Raw genomic sequence first — 22,983 nt, forward strand, 5'->3', positions numbered from 1 at the left:
ACGTGTAAAAGCTCGCTGTAAACTCCTGAAGTTAAATGCACCTTTGCTGCTGTTGATGTGATTGATGGCCGGCCCAGTAGACTGTGAGCTCCTTCCGGGCAGGTACTAGGTTGCATTGACTTTGTTTTCCCAAGGCCCTGCTTAGGGGCCTAGCACATAGTAGGTGCTCAATAAATGTTTGTCAAGTGCCCTCTTGGTGTGTCTTCCTATGCGACATTTTCCCACTGCAAGCTGATCCCTGGAGTATGGCTCCCTGCACAGGGTTGCGGCCATGGTGACTGTGGGTGGCATGGTTGTCTTGTGACTTTACCCCCACATCTTGGTCGGCAGGGGTCTGCCCGGCCTTGGCCGGGACCCTAGGGACTGTATGAGTGTCTGTGGCTGGGAGCTCCCTGTGGGCACCCTGTGGTCTTCCTGGGAGAGGTGGAGGGCGGAGCCGAGGGCATGAAGTTTCTGAACATCGGTGACCCAGTGCTTGGCGTGTGTCCCCCCCACCCCCACCCCACCCCAGACCAGAACTGCCATCCCAGGGCTGCTGCAGATGTTTGCCCAGAACACTAAGGAGCCCTCCCACGCTGTCAGCAGCCCGGGGCTGGTGGCGGCAACTTTTTCCAGGCATGATGCCGAGGCCCAATCACGACATCGAGTGAAGGAGTGGGGATATACCTGTGCCTCTAGGCCCCCTTGCTCTCTGAAACCGGCCACCTCCTGCTGCTCCCCCCGACCTCCGTGGGGTCCAGGTAGGGGAGATCTTTCTGGATACCAGTAATAACCATAGAGTCAAAGTTGGTCCCGGACAAAGGAAGAAGCGGCCCCTTCCCTCCTCGGAGGGACACGGGCGTGTGTAAGGGCGTGTTTGGGAAGAGAAGACACCGGCTGGGCCCCCGTGTGGCTCCCCGGCTGCATCGCTGGTCGCTTCCAGGCTCCGCTGCTCCTGCGGTCCAACCTCCTGTTCCCGTGTAAGATGTGCTCCTCACCACCCCCCCCCCACCCCTTCCCCGCACGCCTGGGTAGCTGTGTGGCTCAAGTGAGACTGTAAAGTCTTTCCACCACCCCTGAGGTATAGAAGGATGGGGAGCTGGAGAGGGAGAGCATCTCCGATGGGACCTCAGTCTCTCTGTGCCGCCCCACCGGGGCTGTTGGGCCGCCAGAGGAAGCAGTGCCGGACTTCTAGTCTCCCCAACAGCACTGTCCATGCCTCAGGTCTCAGACCCCACATCCGGGTGACCTGAGGGAGCAGGAGCAGCAAGGAGGCAGGAGGTTGAGGGTGACAGTCCTGCCGGCCTCAGATTCCACAAAGGTGAATGAAGGCCCCCCCCCCCCCGGGGGCAGGTCCCACGCTAGGAACTGCCGAGTGCACCCAGGACACGCGCCTCGTCTCCATCGTGGGTCACCCCACGTTGTGCCCATTACACAGGTGAGGGACAGGCACGGCGAGATGAACGAGGTGACCAGCCTGCCATTCCAGAGCTGGTGAAGGAGGAGAGCCGGGCTGAGCCTGGAGCTGTCTGACCCCAGCGCTCTTGTCTCCCGCGCTGTGGCCAGTTTCTGCTTCGGGAGGGACTGATGCATCTTCCCTTGAGGGCCTGGGGACCTGGGGTAGGTTCAGGGTGTGAGGCAGGGGTGGGTCAGGTGGGAGCAGGGAAGGTCATTCACAACGGAAAGCGCTCAGCGCCTCCTTCGTTCCAGCACTTAGATGGTGGTGCCCAGTGCCCTCTCCATGGCAGTTTCCAGAGTCCCCCCACCGGCCCTGGCACCTGCTGGGATCCTACCCCGTACCTGGCAGTGGCGACTGAAGGGACTCACAGCAGATGCAGGAGGGTGCTATCCCGTCCCAGGTGACAAGGTCTGGGAACCAAGCTGAGCGCTTTGAGGGTGGAGGGAGTCCTGCTTCTCACCTGTTCCTTTTTCAGAAAATGCCTCCTGGCCCCCTGGGTGGGCCCTGCCTGCTGCCCCCCCCCCCTCCCCCGGCTTCACGGCTTCACTCGGCCACCTCTGATGCTGAATCAGGCCGGGCTTGGTATTTGGTGGCTACAGAAGCAGTGACTGGTACAATGTCCACGTGAGCTTGGGCCGCTCTAGGGAGCAGCGCATGGGGGGGGGGGGGGGGCGGCGCGCAGAACCTGCCCTTTCCCCTCCCACTCCTCCCTGACCTGGAGCGAGTCCTCCTGGGCCACCATAGCACCCACAGCTTCCTGGGTGAGCAGTTTGCCTCTGAGACATTCACCCACAGCCTTCTGAAGTCACAGCTGGGGACAAGACAGCGGCACGCTCTCCGTACGTCTGGCCAGGATGAGTGCCTGGAAGAACAACAGGGCATGATAGAGGAGCGCTATTTTTTCTTGTTTGTCTTATTTCTTTTTCGGTGGTAGACGTTTTCAAACACGCCCAAGAATAGAAGAAATGGAGTAGTGAACCTGAGGTATCTACGACCCCGCTTCAACGTATATATCGCCCAGTTTGGGTTTATCTTTGTCTCCCCACATCTCCCTCCCTTCAGGTTTATTTTCTTTTATTTGAAGGATTTACTTATTTTGGGGAGCGCAAGCAGGAGAGGGGCAGAGAGAGAGAGAGAGGGACTGAGGATCTGAAGCGGGCTTTGCCCTGACAGCAGAAATCCCAATGCGGGGCTTGAACTCACAAACCGTGAGATCATGACCTGAGCCAAAGTCAGACATTCAATCGACTGAGCCACCCATGGGCCCCTCCTGGTTTATTTTAAAGCCAATCCCAGACATGGTGTCATTTCATCTGTAAATAGGTTTGTTCGTATCTCTAAGAGACGGTCTTCAGTGAAATACATCAATATCACACTTCAAAAATTAGTAATCCCTTAGGGCACCTGGCTGGCTCAGTCGATAGAACATGCGACTCTTGATCTCAGGGTCATGAGTTTAAGTCCCACCATTGGGCATGGAGCCTACTTTTAAAAAAATTTAATAATCCTTTAATGGCATCTAATATCCAGTCAGTGTTCATGTTCCCCAATTGGTCCATGAATGTCTTTTTGTTTTCAATTTTCTAATTGTGGGCAAAATACATATGCCATAAAATTTGCCCTTTTACACATGTTTAAGTGTAGTAGTTAGCACATTCACGTTGTTGTGCAACCAATCTCTAGAACTCTTCCGTGAGTCTCTTTTTCACTTTTTTTTTTTTTTTTTTTTTTTTTTTTTTGAGAGAGAAGAGTCAGGGAGAGGGGCAGAGGGAGAGAGAAAGAGAGAATCCCAAGTAAGGTCCACACTCAGCACAGATCCAGGGCTCAGTCCCATGACCTTGGGATCAGGACCCACGCCGAAATCAAGAGTCGGATGCTCAACCCACTGGGCCACCCAGGGGCCCCCTCCATGAGTCTCTTTTTTATTTATTTATTTATTTTTTTATTTTTTTAATGTTTACTTACTTTTGAGAGAGGGAGAGAGAGAGAGAGCACAAGCAGAGGAGGGGCAGAGAGAGAGGGAGATCAGAATCTGAAGCAGGGTCCAGGCTCTGAGCCGTCAGCACAGAGCCCAATGCAGGGCTTGAACTCACAAACCGCGAGATCATGACCTGAGCCGAAGTCAGACGCTCAACCGACTGGGCCACCCAGGCACCCCTCCATGAGTCTCTTTTTACAGCTGATTTGTTTGAATCAGGAGCTAAATAAGGTCCACACATTGCATTTCAGCAACCTTTCTCTCCTTTTTTTTTTTTTCTTCTTTTCTCGTTTCTTTTCTTTTTTCTTGTTTAAGAACCTGGTGGCTTGTTCTATAAACGGAATTTCCTCCATTGTGGATTTGGCGGATGGCACCCCTGTGACGCCAGTTGGCATGTTCGCCCATGAAGGGATGCAATTTTGAGGTGGGAGGGTGCTGCAGAGGGCTTCCTCGGGAGGAGACATTTAAGTAGAGAGAGAGTCCTGCAGCTAAATGGGGAAAGGCAGTTCCGGGCCGAGGGGACAAGATGAGCCAAAGCTCTGCGGCTCCCAGGGACTCACAGCCAACCTGCTATAGCCCAGGCACTGCACGAGGCACCAGGGACACTACCAGGAACCACACTGTGTCCCCGCTCTCCCTGGGGTTAGCGCTGATCTTCCCAGGGAGGGAGGCAGGGGAGGAAAGCGGGAATTTCGTCTACAGACACTCTGCCTGCCGGCTCTAGGTGTGGCTGTACAGCTGGGAGGTATGCGGGGACATCCCCTTGGCACACTGGTGACTCCTGGCCCGGCCTGGCCCCTACGTCCTCCAGGAAGCCAGGGAGAGCCCAGGACACCAGCTGGTACCAACCCCCTCTGCCAACTCTAAGTTGGATGTTGGCCCTCCCGACATCCTCGTGAGATGGGAACTCCTTGGGGACCGGTCTCCTTCATGCCACCACAGGCTTCGCTTCTTTCCACCAGTCCTTCCTTGTAGCCCTTACTTCTCCTTGGGATCAGACTCAGCATCACCTCCTCTAAGACGCCTTCCTTGCTACTCCGTCCAGTTCCCATGCTCCCACAAGCCCCAGATCGTCCACTCAGGGTATCTCCCTCTGAACCCCATGAAAAACTGCCCACTTCTACTTCCTCCTGGGTTGCTCACAGGGCCTCTGCCAATACGGCCGCCTGACACCGCATCCAGGATGCCCAGCCTTTTCAGTGTCAGTGGCCACAGAACCCTGCCTGTGGACAGTGACGCAGTTATGGGAGCGTTGGTTGGTCCAAAAGGCGACTCTCCTCCCAGAGCAGACTCTAAAGGTGGCTTCTCTGCCTGATGCCCCTTCCCCGCCCATCCCTGCCCCCCCCCCCGACAGGGTGGTCATCCTGCTGCACCATGAGGACATGTGAGCAAAGCCGGAAGGGACACTGTCCCCTCCATCCCAAGCATGGTGGTACCTGACCATGACTGAAGAAGGGTGGGAGGGATATCGTTGCTGGGCTTGGGTTTGGAGACCGTCTTAGACCTCGAGCTGCTGTAACAGAATACCATCAACTTGTGGCTCATAAACAGCAAATCTATTACCGTTCTGGAAGCTGTTAAGTCCAAGATCAAGGTCCTGGCAGATTCAGAGCCTGCTTCCTGGTTCAGAGAAGGCAGGCTTCTCTCTATGTCCTCACGTGATGGAAGGGACTGGGGAGCTCTGTGGGGTCCCTTTTATGAAGGCGTTAATCCCATTACACATGCAGGGCCCTCCTGACCTAATCACCTCCCAAGGCCATCACCATCACCTTGGGGGTTAGGATTGCAACATACGAATCCTGGGGGGACACAGACATTCAGACGATACCATTACAGACGACTCCGTAGAGAGCGGCGAGTCCGGCTTCCCCTCATTGTACAGGGAGCCTGAGACCCGAGGGTGGGGGGGAGGGAGTTACCTAATGGCTCATGTGATCCATTAGTGACAGAGCTGTTGCCAGAATGGGCTCTCTTACTTCCGGTCCAGTGTTGTTCTCCGGGGAAGCGGAGAGGTTATAGCAGAGAGAATTAAAAGGAGGCTAGCGTATGCCTTCTCGTAAGAGCAGCCTACGCAAAGCGCTGGCCATCCACCAGGCTCCGTCTAAGCATGTTTCGTATATTAACTCATATCCTCACCAATCAACCTTATGAAGCAGGTGCTTTTATTATCCCCATTTAAAAGATGGGAAAATTAAGGTAGAGGGAGGTTTAAGAGGCTTGCCTGAGACCACACAGCTCCCAAGGAGCACCCTGGCAACAAGGCGTGTGTGTTGACTCACTACCCTATTTGCCTCTCATGGGCTAAGATGACTGAGGTCGACTCCCCTAGCAAGGGACTGAGCCCCTCTACACTTTGATTTCCTTATCAGTAAGCCGGGGAAACAACAGTGCCTTCTGCTCATTGTGACTCTGGCAATGTCTGCACAGTACCCAGCTCTCAGTGCGTGTTAGCAAAACCAAGGGGAACAAGAACGGTGGGTTGGGCAGCGACACGGATAACAAACGTTCTAGACCATCAGTGCTAAGGTGCCAACTTTTCACGCTCCAACACCTCGGAGATATCCTAAGTTCAATATGGTGTCTGGCAATGGAGATAAAGCGCACGATGGAAATTCAGAGGCATCAAGAAACACAGGACAAAACGTGGCAAGACGGGAGGGTCTGTGGCCAGTCAGGGGGCATACGTGGGGCTTGCTTCGCCCCAGACATCCGACTCTTGATCAGAGAGCAATTCTGGACCCTGCCTCCCACCCTGGAGAGGGGCCTGCACTGAATGATGAGCATGCTCTCTGGCTGCACGGCTTGGAAGGAGAAAGATGAAGAGTTGCATTGTTTTAGAGGTGAGAGAATAAAGATGTCTTCCATTTGAGCAACCTTACCTCCCCTTGACTTCTTTCCTCTGTGCCCACCCACGGCGGGAGAGTTACCTTAACTCCTTTGTGCCTGCCAGGGCTGGGAATCCCACGATCCTTGCCTTCCCTCATTCTAGGGGGTATCGTGACTGCCCTGGAGTGCTGGTCCATTTGGTTGGTTTCTACCTGCTCTGAGGCCTGTGGTAGATGTCTTTTTTATGTGTGCTTTGTCTTGTTCAGGGTAGAAAGCTTGGAATTACCTATTTTATTTTATTTTATTTTATTTTATTTTATTTTATTTTATTTTATTTTATTTTATTTTAGAGAGAGAGCACACAAGCAGGGGAGGTGCAGAGAGAGAGGGGGACAAAGGATCCCAAGCACGCTCCGCACTGACAGCAGAAAGCCCAACGTGGAGCTCGAATTCACAAACCACAAGATCACGACCTGAGCCGACGTCAATGACCGAGTCACCCAGGCGCCCCTGGAATTACCCTTAACTCTTCTCTCACACGCCCCCTAAGCCAAGCCACTGAGAAATCCTGTCGGCCCTACCTTCCCAGTATCTCCCAAATCCAGCCACCTGTTGCCACTTCCACTGCTGCTGCCCCGCTCGAAGCCACTGAGCCACTGAGAGGCTCAAGCCTCTCCCTTGAATTCTCCTAAAAGTCTCCTTCCTGGTCTCCAGGCTTCTGCTCCTGCTCTGCCCCTTTACCCGATTCTCAACTCAGTAGCGGGTCCACTCGTGTCACAGCTCCCCATCCCGTTCCGAGGAAAAGCCAAATTAGTGGTCCACCCTGCCTGGTTCCCCATCACCTTTCGGCCTTCTCCTACTGCTCCCTCTCCCTCTGTTCCGGTCCCATTGGCCTTCTTGTTCTCCTGCCTCAGGGCCTTTGCACTGGCCAGAAAGCTCCACCCCCAGATAGCCACAGAGCTGACTCCCTCACCTCCTTTAAGTCTTTGCTCAACGGTCACCTTCTCAGTGAGGCCTACACTGACCACCTTAGCACTGCAACTCCTATTCCGCCCACTCACTCCTGTAATCCGGATCACCCTTAGCTGACGGCTTTTATTCCCATGGCACTGGAGACCTACTGTGATGTTCGGTGTCTGTATTCGCCAACACTTTTCCCACCACCGCGACTGGCTGCAGAACTTGTGGGGCCCAATGCAAAATGGCAATGCAAGTCCCCCCTGGCAAACATGTCAAGAGGGTGACAGCAGAGCATTCAATCAAGTTCGAAGCCATTCTAAGAGTAGGGCCTTTTGTGAGTGCCCAGGTCACGGGCCCAGGAAGCCAGCTCTGCCTATCACGGAAGGGAGCTGGCGAGAGCCCTCAACCAGGGCAGAAGTCTATTTGGAGCTGGGCTGTAGGCAGATTATTCTGGCCCATCTGGTGGGATAGGTTGGAGGGAGTCTAGGCAGGGAGACCAGTTAGGCAGCCTTGTGAGGAAGAGGAAGGGACAGGTGGCGTGGAGGTAGGGGGCTAAGGGGTGGAAGGCAGGGGGTGAGAGCCAGAGTGAGAAGCAGGGAGGAGGTAGAGTTTGCTTAGACAAGAGCATGACAGGAAAGACCCCCTGCGAGCTCACCTTCCTTTGCTCCTCCAACTCCTTCCTTCCCCCCACCCCCAGCCTCGGAACGCTAAGGGGCACAGAAATCAGCCTTGTGTCTCCCTTTGGCCACCAGAGGGCAGACCATTCTCGCGGATTTTCGGGATGAATTTGGGGTGGGGGGAGTGGACTGTCCTCTGTCCTCACCTTTCCCCCTCATCTCCTTCTGTGTTCCTTCATCAACTTCTTCCTCGATGGCTGGGTGCCTGACTGGAGCTGGAGCGGGCCACGGGGAGGTGTCCTGGAGTACTGTAGGTGGCACCTGTTGCCATTTAAGAAGTCCGTCCGTCCCATCCTCCCATTGCGTCTGTCCAGCTGTCTATTGCTCTGGGTGACCTGGCCATGGGCTCCGCTCAAGATGGGGTAGATGAGAAGTGGGAGTCATCAAGTGTCAGAGGTCCATCCAGCACTTTTCCCCACAATTCCTGGGACCTCTCTGCTCCTTGTACCTTGGGGACAAAATCTCCGGAGGAGATTCTGGCTTCTGCCCACCTTAAGGGGCTGTTGAGCCCTGGGATGGAGGTGGGGCAAGTTCCAACACGTCCAGGGGACAGCTTGGAGCTGCGGGGGACAGCTTGGAGCCAGAGAAATCAAACTAGCCTACAGCCTCTACCTGGTGAGACAGTCTAGGAGGAAGTGAAGAGTGGACTCAGTTTGCCAAGCGGGCTTCCTGTTGGAGTTGACGGCTCTTAAAAGATGAGAGAGACCTCACTTTATTGATGAAACTCAAGTCCAGGAAAGAAGGGACCTTCTCCAGGTGCCCATTCTTTGTGCCATCCTGACGAATCCTCGTTGTCAACCAGTTTCTCTTTTCTGTGAGTTTTATTGTCTTTGAAGGGATAAATGAAAAATGAATTAAGATGAAAATGTCTCTTGGGGCTGCTGGGCGGCTCAGTCAGTTAAGCATCCGACTTCAGCTCAGGTCATGATCTCGCGGTCCGTGAGTTGGAGCCCCGAGTCTGGCTCTGTGCTGACAGCTCGGAGCCTGGAGCCTGCTTCCGATTCTGTCTCTTTCTCTCTCTCTCTGCCCCTCCCCTGCTCACGCGCTCTCTCTCTCTCAAACATAAATAAACATTAAAAAATAAAAAAAAGGGGGGCAGAATGCGTCTCCTGCCTTGCTTTACAGGGGTATTTTAAAAGGTAACTGGCGTGACTCAGTATCACCATAGTGCAATGTCATTTTGTGCTATTTTGAACAATTAAAAAAAAAGGTAAGTGGAATTCAAAGATGTTATTTAGAATGTCATCACTGAAACAAAGGCATAAATTCTCTTAATATAAGGACGTCGAGGAGCCCAAACTCAGAGATGTTATGTAATCTTTCCAAGATCACATAGCATTTTCATACCACAGAGCTGCGGCTGGAACACAGGGCTGGAGGGGGAACCCCTGTAGCCTCCCACAGCTGGGAGACAAGGAGGCCGACCGGGTGCCTGCCCCGGACCTTAAGAAACAGTGCGGATTAGATGTGGGGGTGTATGGATAAACAGAATCCAAGACAGACGATGGCAGGTGAAGAATGTTAAGTAGACAGGTAAAAGACGCTGCCTTTGACAGGTGACACACATGTTGATAGGTTGGATGTTAAAAACGAGATGGATTTTACGAGCGGACTGATGAGCGGACACGCAAACGGGGAAGTTGTTTTAGAACCAAAGGATGCCAATCGTTGGGACGGCTAACAGCCTTATTTTCTATTTGGTCAAACAATAAACATGCACAGGTGAGCCACGCTCCCCGTTCAGGTTTGAAAATACCCGGAAACTGACGGAAAGAAACGAACAGTCCGACCGGGTACCACCCCAGGAACGACTCGGGGCTCGCCGGGTCTCGGGTGTTGCCGGAAATGGCCGACGACCGCGGTCGGCTGCGGGGCGGGACGGGGGCGTGGCCGGTTCACTGCACGCGGAGCGGCTTCGGGTGTTTCCGGAAACCGCAGCGAGCCTGCCTGAAGTGGGCGGGGAAAGGCCTATGGGCGTGGCTGGAGTTCCCCGAGTGGCTTCGTAGATTTCCGTAAACAGAGCCGAAGCTTCGTCTTCGGAATCGAGGCGGCGCGCGCGTCCCCAGGAGTAATCTTCTTCGGGTGTTTCCGGAATTCACCCGTAGTCCGAGGCCAGGAGGAGGAGGCGCGCCCCCCGCCCGTACCTCGCCGCTTCGGATGTTTCCGGCTGCTGCCGGCGGAAAGAGCCGAGGGCCGGCGGTGGTGGCGGCCATGTTGGGAGCAGCAGGTCCGGCGGCGGCTGCCTGTGTGCCGGGCGCGGAGCAGTGCCGCTGAGGGCAGGGGAGGAGCGAGGCAGGCGGCCGGCTGCGGCGGCAGAGAGTAGGCGGAGCGGCGCGGCCCGGCCGAAAGGCGGCACAGCCCAGCCGGGGGTCGGGGGGGTGCGGTCCGGAGCCGCTCGGAGCCGGCGCGGCCTAGCCCGAGCGGCGCATCCCCGGGCTGGCGTGAGCGGCTGCCCGGCCTCCCCGCACCCCCGGCCGGGGCCCATGCGGCGGGTGCCCCTGCTGTGAGAAGCCCCGCCCGGCCGGGCTCCGCGCCTTCCCTTCCCTCCCTTCCTCCAAGCTTCTCGGTTCCCTCCCCTGAGATACCGGCGCCATGTCCAGCGCCCGGACCCCCCTACCCACGCTGAACGAGAGGGACACGGAGCAGGTAAGGAGCCCCGAGGGCTCCCCGAATTCTCTGGCTGGGCCCCTGCACCTTGCAGAGCCTCCTCCCTCCTCTGCTCTCCTCGTGCCCCTGCTGCCACCCTGCAAGCCTCGGCTGCCCTGTCATCTGGCTCTCGGCCTCGCACATCCCCCTCTCAGTCCCGTCCTGGGACCCACCTCGTCCCGACTCCAAGCTACACACTTGCTGACCCCCGTCTCCCCTCACCGCCCTCCTGCGCTCTTCCGTGTTATCTCCCTAGCTTCCCCTCCTCTTCCCTTTTTCTCTCAGGGGCCTTTTCTGGTCTTCCTCCACCCACGCTTAAAGCCGCCACCCTCCTGCTCCTCGAACAGCACCCCGCGATTTGCCCCAGATCGTTGTCCCCCTCTTCCTCCCATCTCTCCAGCCTCGCTTCTGCTCCTCCCGCACCGGTTCTCCCAGTCCCTGGTTATCACCCACAGGGTCCTTGCCCCGGAGTGTGTTCTCGATCCCTCTCCTCTTCCAGTTCCCCCGCTTCCTCCCCCCCCTTGCTTTTTTTTCCCCCCCTCTTCCTTCTCCAAATTGTGCTCTCCCTCATGCTTGCAACCCACCAGCTCCACCCTCATCACCTTTCCAAATGGTTCGCCTACTCTTTGCTCATCACTTTCCCTTCTTTTCTCCAGGAGCTCCCTGGTGCCTCGCGCTGGCATTTGTTGCTTCCGTGTTTCCCAGACTGCTGTCATGCGCATAGTTTTCCCACAGGTTGTCTTTGGGGTTCCAGTCTGAAGGGTTCCCTTCAGAGTCTGGATCCCTCGCGTTCTGCCCACCCCCACCCCCCTCCCACCCCCCCAGGGGTTTGGCTGAAGTCTCTCCGCCTCCTGTTTCTCCCTGAGTGCTTTACCAGCCTGCTCCCTGGACTTGTCCTTTGGAGGGAGAACATTCCTCCAGCCCCGCTTTATGGGGACAACCTGTTGCTGAGTCCTCTCCCCGGCCACGCTGCGTTACCATCCTTGCCCTTCTGTCTTTTCACACCGCAGCACGAGCCGTGATGCCTTCCTGTGTCTTCACTCCTGGCTCTGTCACTTTTCATAGTTTCTTCCTCCTTGTTTGGTCCCTTCCGGTTTCTCTGCCCTCACCCGGTCTTCCTCACTCTACCTGCCTCCGTGAGGCTTGCCTTCATCTCCGCATTCGTCTCTTGCCTTCTTCACATCGTATCTGTTTGCCCCACCGAGGCCCCTGTCCTTTCCCTCCCGATGGGCTAGTCTTTGTAACTCGCCGTCCGGGCATTCAGCATGCTAGTTTCTTGAGCTATACGCCACCTCCTCCCCCCTCCTCGTCCTGGCAATCACTGCTATCATCTGTCACCCAAGCTTTAGCGTTTTCTGTGTCACCCTACCTGTGAGCTGAGAGGCGTCCGCTTTCCACCCCTCCCCTTTCTGTCACCATGTCCGGCGTCCCTTGCTGACTGCTGGCTGCTGTGTGGAGAGTCCCCTGCCTGGCACACCCTCGTTGGCGGAGAAGTTTACTAGGCCAGAAAAACTCGAGTTGAAAAAGGAGCTCTTCTCCCCTGGGGCTGCAGCGCTTTTTTTTTTTTTTTTTTTTTTTTTTTTTTGCATCCTTTTCCCTTATTACACCCTTTATGTTTTCCTGTCGCGCCCTTCTTTCTCCGCAGCCCGATAGAACCGTGGTTATGTTCTCTCGCGTGTTCACATCCTTCCCTGAAAAATCTTCCCTCGTTTCATTGTCCTACGTTTTTCTCTTGTGTCACCTCCCCCCCCCCCCCCCCACCTTGCTCTCTGTCACCTGGGCAGTCGGGAGCTCCACGAGCAATTGTGGCCCCGAGTTTTTCTCTGTGCTGGTTGACCCTTTCGTTTCTGGCGGATTGATTGCTTCTGGGGGTGAAATGAGTTGAGGGGGAGGGATGGTGAATTTCTGTTTCATCACTGGGTTTTGCAACTGGCTCTGCATGGGACTGAGGTCTTTGGAAACCAGAGCATGGTCTGTATCTCAGGGTCTTGCCCTCACTCGCCGGCTGTTTTCTCTCCTTGCCGGGAACCTCTTTTTCTAGGCTCTCTTGAGGTTCCCCATTCCATTCCTTTTCCTGTCGCACCCTCTGTGTTAGCAGGTAAACCCTGCTCACCAGAGAACTTTCCCAGACTGTTGATCATGAGCTGGTAGGAGGAGGCCAAGTGACTGACTGGCACCCTCAGGCATGTGGGGAGTGGTTGTGGAGTGCCTACTCTCTCCGCGAGGCTGTGGGGGGCATTGTGTTCAGCAAAGTAGAGTAACAGACTGCCTCAATGTGGTAAACAGCACCTCTTGTGCTGTTTACCAAATGTAAATGTATTCCCGCCGTGGTCTCTTTTTTTCTTGTGATGTGTGCATTGATTTCCTCTCTTCCCTACATGCCTCGAATACTGCTGAGCGCATAGTAGGAAGTCGGTGCACACCCGCTGATTCGGTGAGAGCTGATCGGGTGAGCCGGTCGGGAACGGAAGCTGCCCCTTCGCTAACTTCGTCTAGAGCCACGGCTGCATACTTTGTCGTCCTGTTCCAAATTATGAATTACTCATCCTGTTTGCACTCTTTGTGGACTTAGGCTCCCCTGAGCCACTTCATCGCTTCTGCTGCCCGTCCTCACGGTAGCCAGTCATACTATTTGCTCGATATTAAGTCTCGTCCCGGTGACAGCGCAGCCTTTGAAAAAGCTTGGATATACCAGCTACCGGCAGATGCCTGTATTTTTCAAACCAAGAGAAAAGACACGTAGCAGCCCCTCGCGTCACGAGGCCAGGGATGCCAGAAGCACTGGCCTCCTTTAGAATAGCTCGTTGCCACCAGGTAAGAGCAAGGACGCTCTCAGTCCTGTCGCTGTTCTAGTTGAAGTAGTCACAGAAGTTCAGTCGTTGCGGTAAATCCTAACGTTATGAAATAAAAAGCAAGGGGTTTGGTTGGGCTGATCCCCTCCCCGCAAAGATTCTCTATCACTGTATTTAGGTTTAAATTATTTAAGCTGGTTTCCCCAGGAAATGGGTAAACTCTACTGGTTGTCTTCAAGCTCCAATCTCTTTTTTAGCTCTTCCTCTCCCCCTTTCTTTAAAACATGTGGCTGATGAGAAGCTGTTTCCAGGAGCTCTTTGATCACATCTGAATTAAACACGCATAACACACACACACACACACACACACACACACACACACACACAGAAAATGTTGAAGCATAAAAATAAACCTTGTACTGCAGGAAGATTGCCTGTTTGCTGTCGATTCTGCTCCCAGCACTGGAAGTGGGAGCTAAAAGAAAGTCAAGCCCCCCTCTTTAAGATGATTTTTGTGACACCTGGTTTCGAAGGTGCTTTTTTCCCAGCTCTAGACGCTTCTTTCTTTTGCAGGAGGGTTGTGACCTGGGGCTGGTAGTTTTGGGGCTTCTCAGTCTGTGAGCTGAGCTTTCTGTCCAGTTCTCCGAATGGCTCTGCTGGCCTGGAGGCTTGGCTGTGGTGACAGCAATCAGCACGTAGGATGCCTGTCCTCCAGCCAGCGGCGGCGGAACAATAGGCTAGGCAGGTGCGGAGAGGGGTCCAACCTCCCAGAGTTCACCTGCTGCTACTACGTGGAACACCTGGGAGGGGGGCTGCGTGACTTCAGAGGCACCCCACCTCTGGGCCTCAGGAACCACGAGCGAGCGGGCTTCCGGGGCTTCCGAGGGAAAAGAGGAGGCTTTCGGAGGCTTTCACTACCGGCCTCGCTTCTGCTGCAGTGCGCAAGGGAGGGGGGTTGCTCTCGTTCTTCTCGGGTGCGAGTAGCATTGTTTATTCTCTTGGGTGGTTCTAGGAAGAGGAGTGTGGAAGTCTGGATGAAGTGAGCAAAGCTGACTTACGGAATCCTGTAAAGAACAACCGAGCCGCTCCAGACACATCTCCCTTGGATGCCAGGGTTGATTCTGGCTGAACGTTGCCAACGCTGAATAATTTGGTGTCAGTGTCTCCTCTGGTAGAGAGCTCGGCTGGCTCTCATTTCACTCCATGCCTGTGAGCCGGGCGGTGCTGTGCTCTGGGTACGGACTCTGACTTCTGCCCTTTGACTCTGGCCAAGGGCTCCTTAGTGGTGCTGCCTTCTGGTCAGGGATGTGGGTGGACGTCACAGCATACATTCTCGCTTCCTGCGTGGCCCTAGAAATTAAGAGTGAGGCCTCGTTAGAGCGAGGGCTCTGGGAGTCTAGAGATCACAGAGTCGCTCGCCATACCGTGATCTTTGAACCCAGTGAAGGTAACCACTTAGTAAATTGTGATAATTTCTCTCTAATGTGTGGGCTTTGGGAAGTAGCTAAACAGATGGATTCAAGACAGTCGTTGAAACTTGGTCTGCTTTAGATTAAAATCAAGTTCACACAGGGATGACTGCATCTTTCAGATGGTGACCAAAGACTGGGCCTGAGATTTCTTTTCATGGTCAGTGTCTTAACTGATGCCTGTGGGGTAGGAAAAAATTGAGAATTTGTTTGCCTGAGAGGTTTGCATCGTTAGGTCTCATGGGAGTCAAAAACTTCTCAGACCAGACCGTCTCCCCTTTGGACAGAACAGCCCAGCTCTCGGTGGGCATTTGACCAGGACTAACCGGTGCCTTCATGAACTCTTTCCCGTTGCGCACTTAGCCACCTGGCTGGCACTTCTCTCCTCCCAGGAGCTTCCATGACTTTCCTACATATGTATTATGTCGACGGGAATGAATATTTTATGCCTAGAGTGCAGCCAAGCCTCAGACTCTGTGGCCCATTATCGACGAGTGGGGTGGGGGCTGGGCGCCACCTTTGGCCCCATGATAGCTCTGCTAAATGGGCTCCCCCCCACCACAGCAGCACTTTGAAGCCCATTAATGGATTGGGATGAAGTAACCTCCGCCGATGGGAAGGACGAGGAGGGTGGTTGTCCTTCCTTCCCCAAGACTGCCTGGTGAGGCTTTCCTGCAGTCACCAGGGCCAGCCCCAGCTCCGTCTGCTTAGTTAAGCTGTGGACTGTGGCTGCTAGGCTTTTGCTATGAGAGGAGGTAGAGAAAGGGCTTGATTCTCTTGTAGCCTCCGGTGCTGCCGGGTTTGCACTTTCCTATCAAAGCAGAAACCGAGAAGGATGTGGAAAGGGTGGGTGGAGTTTAACCTAGGCCTTCCTCCTTCAGCGGAAGTTCAGCGGTGACAAACCACATAGGTGGCTGAGTTTCCTCCTGTTGATGGGAGACTCCAGCATTCGTACCTTTTTGCACTTACAGCTTGGATTCTCCAGGCTTCCTCGCAGCCTTCATCAAACGAGAGTGAGTCACTGCAGTGTTATCTCTGCCTTTTCCCCTTCTGTCTCAGCAAAGGGAAGAGGGAGCCTTTACAAACTCTGTGGGGGAGGAAGACACCCGTTTCCCACTTCTGGCCGGGGAAGAGGCCATCTATCCCGACGTTAACTCTGAAATCTCTCACGCTCGGAGCGGAATGCCACCACCCCGCTACAGCCCTCTTGGTGTAGGCATTGAATGTCATTGCTGCCTTTTAGGCTGTGATGGCCTGATTCTGAAACACCACGAGAGGATCTGGTCTCTTGGTGTCCAGTCGTCTTTCGGAGAAGGAGGCAATCCAGTTCCTTCTCTTGCCCCCTTGACCTGCTCCTCCTTGAGGGTGTAGAAGTAGATCCCTTCATCTGTATGTCTGCCCTTTGCTAGAGGGTTTGAAGTTTCTCAGTCCCTGTGCCCTCTCCCTACTTGCATTTATCCCTACGTTTTTCATTAGAAAATGGCAAAAAGGGCAAAAACAAATGTGTGTCCTTTCGCTCATCACATAGTGAACCTTCCACTTCTAAAGCCATGTAACCTCAGGTTTGGTAGGCAAGGGCGAGCCGGACACTGATATTGATGGCTAGGTGAATCCTGAGGGACAACAGATAGGAGGGTGGAAGAAGGGGGGCGGGGAGAGAGGAGAAAGGGAGGGGTGTGTTCAGTGACTGGCTCCCAGCCACCTTTTTCTTTTTAACATGAGGAAGGCGGGGCAGACCAGAGGCTTCTCTGTAGAACCAGTCAAGCTGGTTTTGAGCAGCCTCGGCCTATTTTCCCCTGTGTTCTTTGGGAAGTTGGCCATACAAAGGTCTGCCTCCTCTGGGGCTCTGCTCATTGAGGTGTGAGTCTGGATGAGGTCTGTAAACACCCCCATTCTCCCTCATTACTGAACGGGCCTCTGAGCACGAGTGGGCTTTCTCTACACCCAGTGCTGTTCAAGGCAACTTTGTCCTCCGCACCTGTCACTGGAAACTCTAAGATACAACTCCTTTCCTTGGACCCCCTTTGCAAGTCACAGCTTGGCCAAAGGCCCTCCAGCCTGGCCAGGGAAAAGCGATTGGGTTTGTGGTTTATGGATCGGGAACTGACTCCTGGCTCTTGTGATCTGGCTGCTAAATCCACTGAGGCCCCAGTCCTTTTGGCTTGATGCAGTGGGACTGTCTGTCCAGGCCTGCTGGGGAAGAAAAAAGGAGAGAGAATATAGTTTTTGGTCTTTGGCAGCTCAGGAGGTTAACAGTTTAAGTGTGTTCCTGATCAGGTACCCGTAGGAAAGGTGGGAGTCATCAGTCACCACGTGCTGGCACTTCCTGAACAGCAGCAGGAAGCCTTTCTCAGGGGAAAGACATAGGATTCTGAGGCTCCTCTGACCATCAGAGCTACTAATACAGCAGGATTGTTTTCCCAGTCCCCCAGTAAACGGAAAACTCCCATGTCCGAAAGTTTGGTGATTAATGAGTGAAACCACCTGCAAACATAGTTCCAGCCCTTGCCCTTGCCCTTGCCCTTGCCCTTGGGGGGCAGGTTGCTTCTGTCACTGCTACGATGATCTACTCATTGCTTCTCTTGAGCACCATTTCACTGAGGGTTTTGGTTACTGATACTCTGTGTAAAGGGGGGCTCCTTTTCCTGCACCTTCTTTAGACCCAAGGATCTGCTGGCCCTCCCTTACCCCCTATCACTCCCCCCCACCCCCCACCCCTGCCAGATGGCCATCATCGGAGTGTCTTTGCATGTGGTGTTGGATGTGCTTGTGACTTGTTGCTTCGTTTGGGCCCACAAGTGTTTGAATGACTGGTTCTGTAGTCACAGGAAGTGGGGCCCCATAGGCCTGCTTGGTCTAGCAATAGCATTCTAATTGAGTTGAGCTTATGGTGGAGTGGAAAGGAGATCCCAGCACTTGGGGACTTCTAATAAGTGGTATGTTCTGGTTAAAGCAGGCTCTGCAGCTTGATTCCCCTGTGCTGGAATCTTGGTCAGCCTCTACTGTGACCCTGGGCTTACCTAATTGTTCCAGGCCTGTTAGCTCACCTGTAAAAAAAGGAGTAATGATAGTCCCTATCTTGTAGGTATAGTTGTTGTGAGCATCAGAGAAGTTAACGATTATAAAACACTTTAAAACAACACCTGGCAGGACGTAACAATCCTCATGATCACCGTTCTTAGTTGAGCGACTTGGTGGGTTTTCTCTGAACACCATACAACTCCAGGTCAGTATGCGTTGGAAATTCTCTGTAATTGATTGAAAGAATCTTGGTTTCTTTTAGTCGTTAGGGTCCCTCAGATGCTTTTTCCAGCATTAAAAAAAAATTTGTGGTTGTTGATTTTACTTTATTTGTTGAAGCTAGCCAGCTATCTGAATAGAATGCTTTTGGAAAGGTTTATGTGCTATTGAGATCATTTTAAAAAATGGGGGTGCATTTATTTACAAGATATCAATATCAGGTGATTTTATTGATTAACAGAACGAAACAACCCAAAACACTACCTTCTGCCTGCCCATACTTCTGTGTCGTGAATGGTAATGGTGGTGGTGGTGTTGTGTGTGCAGCCTCATCAAGGGAGGATCCAGATCCAAAGTCAGCAGACCATGGGTTTTTTTCTGAGTGCTGGGATCCAGCCGATCGCATGGGATTTTTTTCCATGTTCCTTTCTTCAGGTGCAGTATTTACCCTTTGGCAACAGGAGAGAGAAAGCTCCCTGTTTCTCTTAAAGACCACATGGGAACTTAGCAGCTAATGATTTTAGGTTCCTTTTTCACTAGCAAAGAGGCCTTCAGGGGCAAGCCCTTGTTATCTCTGTTGGCTTCTCTGCAGTGAGAAGAAAGCCTCCCCATTGTGAGTCCTGGAAGGGTCACAGTCATTTCTCGGCTGCCCCTGTGAGTTTGTGGACTTTGAATCTTGGGCTGAGATTTTGGTCTCGGTTGGTTCCTTGTTTATCTTTGTCTCTCTTGCGGCTCCTAGAGCCTGAGCGCCTGGTCAGAACAGCAAGTAACTTGCTTAGTTTTTTCACACTGCAACTGCAGCCCAGGAGAAAGGTAACAGTGTCGCCTCAGCTCATCAGGGAATGTTTCTTTGACTGTGTTTTCCTCTTTCTTTTGACCTCTCTGCTGACTTATCTCACTTCCTTTTTTTTTTTTTTTTCTGTTTGGTTTCTTTGAACTCTGTTCCTTCATTACCGCTGTCCATCTCGGGTTTTCATCTCTGTCCCCCTCTGCCTTACCTGTTTCTATGCCTCTTTTGTGGCATGGCTCAGGAGAGGAATTCTGATAGTCTGAGATCTCCTTCGTGTATAGAATCCCAGTACCACCCAGTCCTTTCTCCTGTTCCTCTGATTTCTGTAAAGTTAGGGATTTGCAGCTTTAGCACACATTTTCTTTTTATGTCTCTGGAGCCACCTTCCTTAGTAAAGCCAGGCCTGGCGATCTGACAGCTTATTAGGGTCGGCATCCTAGTTTCCCTGGTGATAGGGTCTGAGCCAGTTCTGGGCCGTTTCCTCTGGCCTATCCGGAATGCTGTAACGCTGGACCCTGTCTTGGGAGGGATCTGAGGTGGCACTTGTGAATTTTGGCAATGCGATATTGAATGTGGTCCCCAAAGTGTGGTTTGAGGACCCTGGGGCTCCCTGAGGTCCATTCAGTGGTACACGAAATCAAAGTGAGTTTCATCAGAACATGAACGCAGCATCTGCTTTTTACCATTCTGGCTCTGTCCGTACACAGTGGAGTTTTCCAGAGGCTGAATGATGTGTGCTGACATCATCACTCTTGGCTAATGAAATGTGTGCTTTTGTATTCTTGTGTTTTCTAGAATTTTTAAGGTAGTCCTTTAAGGTATAAATAGAGATGTTTTCAGTGATGCGCTCAGTTTGTTTTCAGTACTTCTCCGGGACTCTTACTATCTTTCTTCAGTTGTGCCTGCTCTAAGTCCTGTAAACCTCGTTATTGTCCTGGAAATCATTAGTTTGATATCCCACCAATTTCCTGGCATCTTTGAGGAAACACAATAAGTAAGTGCAGCTTGTGAAACGTACTCGTAAAAACTTTCGGGAAAGCTTCTAATTTTAAAAAATTTTACTTACAACTTACTTTAGCACTTTATTCTAACATAGAGGAAAATTTATCATATTTCTCTTATATTCAAGGATGGATTGTTGACTTTAAAAAGGGAGATTAGAAGACTTGCAACCTCTGTTTACTGAAATGGACATGTCAACAAGTGAATGGGAGGAGTCTGAAGAGTCTAGGCAAAACCGTAAATAAGAAATTAGAAGAGATGACACTGTAACGAGAGCTATCTTCTCCTCAGCTTTATAGATGTTAATAACGCACTTTATTACGTCTTACGCAACTGAACACAGTTCAGGTAGTGCTGTAGTGCCAGTTCAGGTGCATCATCATGTCAAGACCGATCATTCAAAGTTGAAAGAAAAAGGAATCGAGAACTTTTGGTGTGTATACACCATGAGCTCTTTAAAAGCCAAAATTTGCTCCAGCTTTTCAACCTAGAAGTGAAAAAAAAGTCACTGACTCTTACAGGACAAGTTCGGACGTTCTTTGGCTGGAAAAGCCCACCCAGTAGCCGAGAGACTAAGAAGGTCTTGAACGGCAGACGTTGCCGAACGCCCGCTGGGTGGAGAGTCCGTGAGATGCAGGGCAGTGCCGCTTTGTGTGTACCACGACTCGTCGAATCAAAGGTTTAGGTACGAATGTGAAGACTGAGTTCACATCTTGTTTACAGAATTGTACTTTTGCCTTACAAACGAGATTTACAGACGTGGCTCAACTTGTGTCAGCACCAACTACGCTTCAGAGAATTTTCCTTTACGTGAACGCTCAGCAGTGAACGCGAGTAGCGATAAATATGCAACGGGTTGAATAACTCTCTTGACTTTCATGGTTCATCCTGGAAGAACTTCGTTTCCGTTTGCACTGTTGCACAGAAGTAATGGCAGAGAAAATCGCTGGCGGCGTAACGTAAATCAAGGCAGTGGCACCAAACTCTGCTAGCGATCGTAGTCGTGAACTTCTCTCCTGCTAGACACTTGTGGTTTAAGGAGGGGAGGGGCATTTTCACTTGAGTGTGCCCTAAAAATTATTAATTTTTATTGAGTCTCAACCCTCTAATAAAAGCCTCTTTAATATTTTGAGTGATGAAACGCCAAGTATCTATGGGGCACTGGTGCCGTCTCCCATCGTACAGTGACGGTCTTGAGAAAACGTGCTAGTGTGTTGGAGCTGAACCAGTTGCATGGATCATCATCTCAACTTGAGAGATCAACTACAGTTATTCACACTTGAGTATTTAGTGGACATTTTCTTGAAAGTGAGCGAAGTGAGTCTGTCACCGTTGCCAAGGATAAAAGTCAAGCTTTCAAGCAAAAATGAGAATTTTCAAAAACTTGGATTTGTCGAAGACGTTTTTGACGAGATCAGTGGTAAAATTAGTGGAATGTGATCTTTTGATATTGTATGAAATGTCAATATTTGGAAATTCTGTATAATTCAGTGAAGGCATATTTCCCAGATTGCCAGTAGGTAAAAGAGCCATTCAAAGTGCAAGATGACCAGTGTATTTTAACATAAAAAGTACACAGCAGATTCATTGATAGGAGCGCTAGGGGGCTCAGTCGGTTGGGTGTCTGACCCTTGATTTCGGCTCAGGTCATGATGTCACGGTTCGTGAGATTGAGCCCCATGTTGGGCTCTGCGCTGAGAGCGTGGAGCCTGCTTGGGATTCTCTCTCTCTCTCTCTCTCTCTCTCTCTCTCTCTCTCTCTCTGCTCCTCCCCCCAGCCCCAGAATAAATAAGTAAACTTAAAAAGAAAAGATTCATTGATAAAATTGCAGATTGCAACTAGCTTTTAAAAACTACTACTTTTGAGTTTGGGTCTGGTGTCAAAGAAGAAAATTCTGAAAAGCTATTAAACTCCATTTTCCAGCCACAGGTCTATATAAAGTGAGATTTTTCTTCATATCTTACAACTGGAGCAGCAGATTGAAACACATCGGATGCGGAAGCAGATATAAGAAGTTGGTGCTCTTTCATTAAGCTAGACATTAAAGAGATGTACAACAGTGTAAAACAGTGCAGCTTTTGCCATGAATTTAATTTTGTTTTTGAAAGTACGGGTTTGTTTTTTTTTTTTTTTTTGTAAAAAAAATAGGTTGTTTGTATAAACACGTAACGGGTTTATTGTTTTGAATGAATTAATAAAAATATTTTTTAAATCACCATTTTAGTTTCTAATAAGGTAGCTGTCGATAACTATAACCCACGTAAACCAAAGATTTGTGCGGTCCTCAGTAATTTTTTTTAAGAGCGTAAAGAGTTCTTGAGACCAAAAAGTGAGAAAATTTTTGTTTGTAGACAAAACTTGAGTCGATTGTCCGTCTTGGGTTGGGTACTTGCAGTGACTTCATAGGGATCCTTGTTTACCATTCAGGCTGCCATACGTCCCTGTCTGGGCCTCAGAGACTTTGACCCAAGCTACCTTATTTCCTTCTAATGCGTATAGCATTGGCCCCATGGGGGTTTGTTGTTGTTTATCAGTGGTTCCTTTTATTCCCTTTCTGCCTTTTTCCTTAATTTTTTTTCTTTCTCTCATTTTTCTTTCTCTTTATTCCTCTCTTTTAAGCCCCCCCCCCCCTTTTTGTCATTTTTTTCTTTAGTTTTTTAGCATGGGGGTTTTGGGGGTTTTGCCTAGCATTGTGTTTTGATTGGATTATGAGATCAGTTCATGGGGCGGACTTCCTTTGGTATGTGTGAAATTGTGGTTTGGCAAATACAGTTTTTTCATTAAAAATAAGTAACTCATGTTTACATGTAATGGGTTTATTATGTTCTTTTATTTTTTATTTTTAAATTTTTTTTAATGTTTATTTTCGGGAGACAGAGAAAGATAGAGCATGAGCAGGGGAGGGTCAGAGAGAGAGAGGGAGACACAGATTCTGAAGCAGGCCCCAGGCTCCCAGCTATCAGCACAGAGCCTAATGTGGGACTCCAACTCACAAGCAGTGAGTTCTGACCTGAGCTGAAGTCAGACGCTTAAGCCACGGAGCCACACAGGTGCCCCTATGAATGGCTACATCTTTAAATCTTTTCTCTTATTTTCTTTCCTCTTTTCTCTATTTCTCTTATTAATACAGTAAATATTAATAGATATAATCTACATAAACAAATG

At 51.4% G+C, this 22,983-nt stretch overlaps 1 protein-coding gene and 1 long non-coding RNA gene across 2 annotated transcripts in view; both read left to right on the plus strand.

Moving 5' to 3' along the window:
* Positions 1 to 10,093: 10,093 nt before the first annotated feature.
* MARK2 (microtubule affinity regulating kinase 2) overlaps positions 10,094 to 22,983 on the plus strand; it is a 58,416-nt gene continuing 45,526 nt past the window's right edge. The window contains exon 1 of the mRNA XM_006937449.5: positions 10,094 to 10,525. Within this exon, the coding sequence (XP_006937511.1) occupies positions 10,472 to 10,525 (54 nt within the window). The 5' untranslated portion in view covers positions 10,094 to 10,471. The remainder of the gene's footprint in view (positions 10,526 to 22,983) is intronic.
* On the plus strand, positions 15,806 to 22,036 carry LOC111556694. Its single transcript, XR_002736403.2, has 2 exons — positions 15,806 to 19,810; positions 19,946 to 22,036. It is a non-coding gene; the product is annotated as an uncharacterized LOC111556694 (long non-coding RNA).

Source organism: Felis catus, chromosome D1 (genome assembly GCF_018350175.1).
Source record: "Felis catus isolate Fca126 chromosome D1, F.catus_Fca126_mat1.0, whole genome shotgun sequence".
NCBI classification, from domain to species: domain Eukaryota; kingdom Metazoa; phylum Chordata; class Mammalia; order Carnivora; family Felidae; genus Felis; species Felis catus.